We start from the raw sequence: 7,609 nt of genomic DNA, 5'->3' as shown, positions 1-7,609 counted from the left end.
CCACCTTGGGGGCTGAGGGAGGTGGGGGTATTGTTTGGAAGCTGGCGGATTTGGGTCAGAAGGCGGAGTCATCCCAGGCTGCTAGATGAGCAGGGGTGAGGACCCCTAGTGGGGACGTAGGGAGCAGCGACGCTAGAACAGTTACTGCCGGATGTGGCTCATCCTGACTTCCGCTTTGAAGGCGAGGACGCGAGCAAGCGAGCGAGCGTAAGGGTGCGGTGTCTGCCTGGCGGATTTGGGTCAGGAGGTGGAAGTTGTCCCAGGCTGCTAAATAATAAGGTGAGGAACCCTGGTGGGGACGAAGGGACCAGCGACGCTAGAACAGTGTCTTAGCATCCTGCCTCTGTCCTCAGTCCTCAGAGACTCTTGCCGTCAGCCCTCAGAGGCCCTGGGCTGCCGGATGTGGCTCATCCTCACTTCTGCTTTGAAGGGGAGGACCCGAGCGAGTGTAAGGGGTGCCGCGTCCGGTCAGCCGAGGGTGAATTCTCAGGACTGATCGGGAGTCAAGGTGAGGACCCTGAGTGTAAATTAAAGAGACCACCCCCACCTGTAACAAAGAGGGTCCCACTAAGTCCCGCTTCTCCATTTGGTCCTGGGAGGCCTCAGGTAACCGGATGGGTAGCACCCTGAGTCTCTCCTCAGTGACTCAGGGAGATGAGGTCTTTGTCCTAAGTCTTACAGACTCAGGTCAATAGAGGGAGGAGTCCTAAACCCTACTAGGTGTTTGGACGAACGGAGGGAAGATGGCGTAGTTCCGGGTTCTTCACCGTCAGCTTTCCCGCCCCGGGACAGACACAGGTCGACTGCGCAGGCGCAACCCGACCTCCGACGGAGAAAAACCCGAACCCGCCTAGCCACGCCTACCGCCCGGCCCCCGACCCGCCTATGTCCCGCCCACTGCCCACCCACTCCCAGGCCCAGGACATAAAAGGCCCTCCCGGGGGGCGCGCGGTGTGAACTTCCTTGGCCCCTGCTCGTGTGCGGACCTAGGAACCTCCACCGAGAGCTCCACCGGGTGACTCCCCCGGCCTCCCCTGCTGGAGACCGAGGGACCTCACCCCTCCCCCACAAAGCTGGCTGACCAAAAAAAATAAACCTGCAGTTTTGCTCCTAGCCCTGCCTACTCGCTGGTCCTTTAATACTAGTCCTGGTGAGCCTGGAAAGCAAATCAGCTTACTAGAAAGCAAATCAGTTCCCTGGAAAGTAAATCAGTTTCTTGGAAAGCAAATCACTAGGAATCAGGGAGAAACTCCTGTGTGACGACTGAGTGAGTCACAGACTCTGGAACAGTGGGGTCCAAAAGTCCCGCTGCTGGGCTGTGCACGGTGACTCACGCCTGTAATCCCAGCACTTTGGGAGACCGGGGCAGGTAGATCACGAGGTCAGGAGATCAAGACCATCCTGGCTAACATGGTGAAACTCCGTCTCTAATAAAAATACAAAAAATTATCGGGGCATGGTGGCAGGTGCCTGTAGTCCCAGCTACTTGGGAGGCTGAGGCAGGAGAATGGCGTGAACCCAGTAGGCGGAGCTTGCAGTGAGCCGAGATTGCGCCACTGCACTCCAGCCTGGGGGACAGAGCGAGACTCCGTCTCAAAACAAAAACAAACAAAAAAAAAAACAGTCCGGCTCCTGCTGTTGGCACGCACAGGCCCCAGTCTGGCCCACTATGACTGTGAACTTAGGTCCAAGGAGTATGAGAACTTTTGTCTAGGGGGCATGGTCTCAGGACCAATCGATGGGTGGAGTCCCAGAAAGAGTGCCGAGTGTAGGTGGAGACACTGAGTGAGGAAATGGCGGCTACTCAATACACAAGTGAGACAGCTGCGCCTGATGCTGTCCCTGGGAGTCCCAGGCCAGAGCTGGCAGGCTCAAGTACTCCCTGGCTTCTGCCTTCATGGTCTTAGGGAGAGGAGGGCCTTGGTTTAAGACCTTGCTGCCCTAGTTCAGTAGAGAGACAGGAGTCATATGCCAAGACAGGTGTCAAGGTACAGTTTCTGTATGAGGAATGAGGTAACCATGTAGTCCAGAACAGGCAGGAACACACAGTCTTACCTTGGCGTTCATTCCTGAGAAGCCAGGGTTAGAACTCTCAAGTTGAGATGCCCCTCATTTCCTTCAGTGGCTGTTTCAGGTACATAATGGCTTTGGTTTAACATGAAAGCCCTTATTTAGTACAGGGAGGAGGCCCAGTTCCTAAAAGATGGTGATACTGAGGGAGTGTGAGGGGACCCCCTCCAAGAAAGAGGTAACACACATAGGGCCCTATCCCCACTGAGACCTGGGAGATCCAGGTATGGTGACATGATGAGTCTCACTCACTTCTTCCTAGAGCATCTCAGGGAAGTGAGCAACTTCATCAAAGGGGGCAGCCTTACGTTAGCAGCTAGAGAATTCCCAGGTAATTCCAGGAGTCAAGAAGAAGACCCTGAGAACTGGGGGGACCACTCATCCCATAACAGTGAAAGAAACACGGAATTCCTTCCTGATTTTCATCCTTGGGAGATGATGGACAGTTGTAGCCAGATGGGAAAAGTTTCACTTCTTCCTCAGGGAGTTGAGGGTGGGGGGCTTTGTATGACTGGATAGGCGTTAGATTAAGACAGAGAAGACACCGAAGGAGGAATGAGATGAGCATCGACCTAGAGAGTGGGGCTTCACCAAGTTCCACCCCCTCTCAGCTCTGGGAAACCCCAGGCAGAAGTAACCAGATATGTCATCCCCTCAAGACTAGCCCCGGGTACTCAGAGAGGTGAAGGCTTTTGTTTGAGATTGGAAGAATCAAGTGGGCTTAGAGAGGAGTTCAGACTTTGCTTGAGTGAAGACTAAAGAGAACAATGACCCCAGAACAGTGGAGCCCCATAGAGCACGGGGTGACTGGATGTGATTCAGGCTTGCTTTCATCTTGGGACTATGAGGCAATGAGAATCTTAATCTGATGTAAGGGGCCTCAGGTCAGTGGAGAGAGAATTTCCAGGTTGTGCCAGGACTCATAGAGAGGACTTGAGGGAACTCCCACCTCATCAGTGGGGATCCCTCAGAGTCTCTCTGTATGTCATCCCTAGGAAGCCCTGAGCATAAATGTCAGAAGTGCCCCTAAATTCCTCTTCAGGAATAATGGAAATGAAGGTCTTAGTCGGATGGGTTAGCAGGAGGGGTAGGAGGCATTTTAGGCCCTCCCAGGAGTCAAACTGGAGACCTTGAGTGAGGACCATGAGTGGGACTATACATCGCAGGGCTTCAACCTGCCAGCCACAGCTTTGAGCCTCTGGAGAATATGGGCAATGTGACCAGATACAGCCACCCTCATTTCCTCCATTGGGTCTCAGGCAGATGTAGGCCTTACTATGAGTAAAGGTCCTCAGGTGTAGAGAGAACAGAGCCCTAGGCCCTTCTGGGAGTCAAAGTATGGATGTGGACTGAAGGTACCATTCCCCCAAGCCCCCAACCACATCCCAAATAGAGGAAAAACAACGATGCTAGTCCTGTCTCTGCACTTAGCTCTCAAAGGCCTTCGCCAAGGGTTGCCAGGCTAAGACTTCTTTATTTCTTTGCATTAGGTCTAAGGGAGATGACAGCTTTGGTCTGAAGATGCAGCACCAGTTAGCAGAAGAGAGGTTCCCAGACCTTAGATATAGATGAGATGAGGACTCTGAATTGAGGTCTAATTAGCCCAGGACAGAGAGTTCCACAGAACTGTCAGCACTGCCACTCCCCCCAGCCCCCGGCAAGGATGGTGGGCTGAAGCAGTGCCTCATTTTTCTTTGGTGGATTCCAGGGAGCTTTGAAGTGTCAGCCTCAGAGCAGCACAGGAAGGAGGTCCCAGGCCCTTCCAAGAGTAGATATGAAGATCCTGTATATGAATTTAGAGGGCCCTTGAACGCAGAGGTAGTCTACACTGCCAACCTGTGCTGTCACCCAGTCAGTCCCAGACAGGATTGGCAACAAGAGCCCAGTGGGTTCTTAGAGCAGTGCCCTCAAAAAAACCAGCAGAAGTGGCTCTCTAAAAGCCAAGGTGGTACCTCCCTACTGCAAGTGCTCACAGAATCTCATTCTCTCTCCTTCAGGCCCCACATCTCCTGCCCTTCTGCCCACACTCCTGCCTGTTTGGCCTGACCACAGCCATCATGCCTCGGGGTCATAAGAGTAAGCTCCGTGCTCGTGAGAAACGCCGCAAGGCACGAGAGGAGACCCAGGGTCTCAAGGTTGCTGAGGCCACTGCAGCAGAGAAAGAGGAGTGCCCCTCCTCCTCTCCTGTTTTGGGGGATACTCCCGCAAGCTCCCCTGCTGCTGGCATCCCCCAGAAGCCTCAGGGAGCTTCACCCACCACCACTGCTGCTGCGGCTGTGTCATGCACCGAATCTGATGAAGGTGCCAAAAGCCAAGGTGAGGAAAATGCAAGTTCCTCCCAGGGCACAACATCCACTGAGAAGTCAGCCAAAGATCCTGTAGCCTGGGAAGCAGGAATGCTGATGCAGTTCATGCTACATAAGTATAAAATGAAAGAGCCCATTATGAAGGCAGATATGCTGAAGTTTGTTGATGAAAAGTACAAGGATCACTTCCCTGAGATCCTCAATAGAGCCTCTCACCGCTTGGAGCTGGTCTTTGGCCTTGATTTGAAGGAAGACACCCCTAGTGGCCACACCTACAAGCTCGTCTGCAAGCTAAACCTCACCAATGATGGAAACCTGAGCAATGATTGGGACTTTCCCAGGAATGGGCTTCTGATGCCTCTCCTGGGTGTGATCTTCTTAAATGGCAACTCTGCCACTGAGGAAGAGATCTGGAAATTCATGAATATGTTGGGAGCCTATGATGGAGAGGAGCACTTAATCTATGGGGAACCCCGGAAGTTCATCACCCAAGATCTGGTGCGGGAAAAATATCTGAAGTACAAGCAGGTGCCCAACAGTGATCCCCCACGCTATCAATTCCTATGGGGTCCAAGAGCCTACACTGAAACCAGCAAGATGAAAGTCCTGGAGTTTTTGGCCAAGGTGAATGGTACCACTCCCCGTGACTTCCCATCCCATTATGAAGAGGCTTTGAGAGATGAGGAAGAGAGAGCCCGAGTCCGATCCAGGGTTAGAGCCATGCGTCGCCGTACTGCCACAACTTTTAGAGCGTGTTCTAGAGCCGCATTCAGCAACTCCTCCCAACCCATGTGAGAATTAAGGCAGATTGTTCACTTTGTTTTTGTGGCAAGATGCCAACCGTTTAAAGTAGTGAGAAGTCAAGATAGGGCTAGAGAGATCATAACATATATCTTCTTTGTGTTCCTGTTAAACATTAGTATCTTTCAAGTGTTTTTCTTTTAATAGAATGTTTATTTAGAGTTGGAATCTATGTCTATGAGCGACATGGATCACACATTTATTGGTGCCGCCAGCTTTAAGCATAAGAGTTTTGATATTCTCTAACACATTTTTGAAATCCTTGAATCTTTTTTGGGTTCAAGAAGAAGAAAGTATAGCTTTAGAATAGAGATTTTCTCAGAAATGTGTGAAAGAACCTCACACAACATAATTGGAGTCTTAAAATAGAAGAAGAGTAAGCAAAGCATGTCAAGTTTTTGTTTTCTGCATTCATTCACTTTTGTTTTTGTAAAATCCAAAGATACATACCTGGTTGTCTTTAACCTTTTCAAGAATGCAGATAAAATAAATTGTAATAAATTGCATTGTTTATTCAGTGGCTCATTTATTCTCACCATAAATTGAGCATCTGCTCTTTGTAAGGCTCTGTGATAGTAGTGATTGTACTAAGTTAAAGAAGACCCTTCCCCTGCACACAGATTTTTAGTCTAAGGAGTTATTATTTAAGGAAGGTGGTGAGATACACTCTAACATGTACAGATTTTTTTTTACATAAAAAATTACTCCTTAGAAAAATAAGTGAGGATGGTGGGAGAAGGTTCAGACAAGAGCAGTCAAGTGTTAATTTCCTTAGCCAAGGCACTTCGTGGTGTGGGACAATGCAAGTCCCTCACTGGGAGGTCATTTTAAGTTAGCTCCACGGTGAACTGGTTGAGGTGATAATCATAAGAAGGTGCCATACCCTCAGATCATGAGCCTTAGAATTGAGAGATTAAGCTTGGAAAGGGAAACTGCCCTTAACAGTTACTTTGGGATTGTGGGTGAAGCAGAGAGAACCTGTGTCTGGGGTGGGAGTTGAAGAATACAGTGCTCTCGTCCCAGGGCAGTTAAACACAGTGCACAAACTAGTTGTTTTATGCACATTGTTTCCAGAGAGTGTTTGAGAAATAAGGGTTACACTTCCTTGAGGTGAGATGCCAAGAAACCACTGAGCTAACACTCTTTTCCCTGAGCTTGTGCAGCCAGAGCCTACTCCATTAATTAGGTCTTCTTGTGTATAATTTGGCAAAACTCCAAGGTAGGGCTAGATCTCATTGGTGATGAAATAAGTGAAAATAAGAATGTTTTTGTAGGAAGGGAATCTCAGAGGGAGGGGAGTTGTTGGTCCTTGACATAAACTCTATAAGCTTTGAGTTGAATTCTGATGGAAGTCCCTGCTCCCGTATTAAATAACATATTCTCCCATGGGGAGAATTTACTTAGCGTTACTTGCTGAGCAGCATTTTGACTTATTTGGTTGTTTAGAGTACTGCATGTTCTCTGACGATTCCTGGACAAAACAAAAATTTTCCAGAGATGAGAGTAGTTTTCTTGGTGTGAATATGATCATAGTAATAACTGCCATTCATTAAAGAGCCAATATTTGCCAGTCATTTTGCCAGACGCCTTACATACATTTCATGTGTTCCACAATCCTACAAGATGGCAAGATGGGGCTTATCAAATTAGGAGATGAAAAACTTGCAACATTCTCAAGTTCACACGGCTGGTAAGTGACAGGGCTGGGACAAAACTCCAGTCTGAATGTTTCTAGGGCCCACACCGTCCTGCTTCTGGCAATCTGAGGCCAAACAGTCCCTTAATTCTCACTGTTCCACAATATCTCTCAAATGATAACAAGTGCCCTGTGGCCAGAGTACTAAAAGCAGGCCTTTCAGTGAAAGGAAAGTCAAAATGAGAAACAGAGTTTTGAACTGTGGGGTTCATTTCCCTGGGGTTCTCCCGCCTCTAGCCCACAGGTTCCTCTAGAGCTGACTCTGCTCTGGGCCCAGCACATAAGTCTAGCCCAGTGCTTTCCCACATTACAGTGCCCTTCCCCGGGGGCTTCCTCAGTGTGCCCCCCTGTCCAAACTGGAACTGACCTGCTGGTCAGCTTCACTGTGTCTTTCTCTGGAGCCTGCACTTGCTCCCAGAGGAACAGCCCAGACTCACTTGCACTTTCCCTGACACAGAGGGTTCCAACTGCTTGGAGGTCCCACCCCTCACCACAGATGCCCTTTGACAGCAACAGCCCCTTTCGTGTAATTGTTCACTCCAAACAGTGAAGCCTAGACACCTCTTCATGTCTCTGGGTGCTGCCACCACACTGTCAAAGTGTTTTCAAATCTACTGGTGAGAAGAGTCTGATTTAGCACAGAATCTACTGTTTCTTGATTTATAACCCTAAGGCTAGAAAAGAGGCTTTTTTAAACCACCCTGATATTTGCAGTAGGATTTTAATAGAGTATTTT

General features: G+C 49.4%; 1 protein-coding gene across 2 annotated transcripts in view; it reads left to right on the top strand.

Moving 5' to 3' along the window:
* Positions 1-5,674, top strand: part of MAGEB1 (MAGE family member B1) — a 9,193-nt gene extending 3,519 nt beyond the window's left edge. For both annotated transcript variants that reach the window (XM_023202970.1, XM_023202971.1), the window contains exon 3: positions 4,068-5,674. In XM_023202970.1, the coding sequence (XP_023058738.1) occupies positions 4,128-5,171 (1,044 nt within the window). In that variant the 5' untranslated portion in view covers positions 4,068-4,127 and the 3' untranslated portion in view covers positions 5,172-5,674. The remainder of the gene's footprint in view (positions 1-4,067) is intronic.
* The last annotated feature ends 1,935 nt before the right edge of the window (positions 5,675-7,609 follow it).

Source organism: Piliocolobus tephrosceles, chromosome 12 (assembly GCF_002776525.5).
Source record: "Piliocolobus tephrosceles isolate RC106 chromosome 12, ASM277652v3, whole genome shotgun sequence".
Taxonomy (NCBI): Eukaryota; Metazoa; Chordata; class Mammalia; order Primates; family Cercopithecidae; genus Piliocolobus; species Piliocolobus tephrosceles.
Note: the sequence above shows the minus strand (reverse complement) of the source record. Positions and strands in the feature narration are given on the sequence as shown.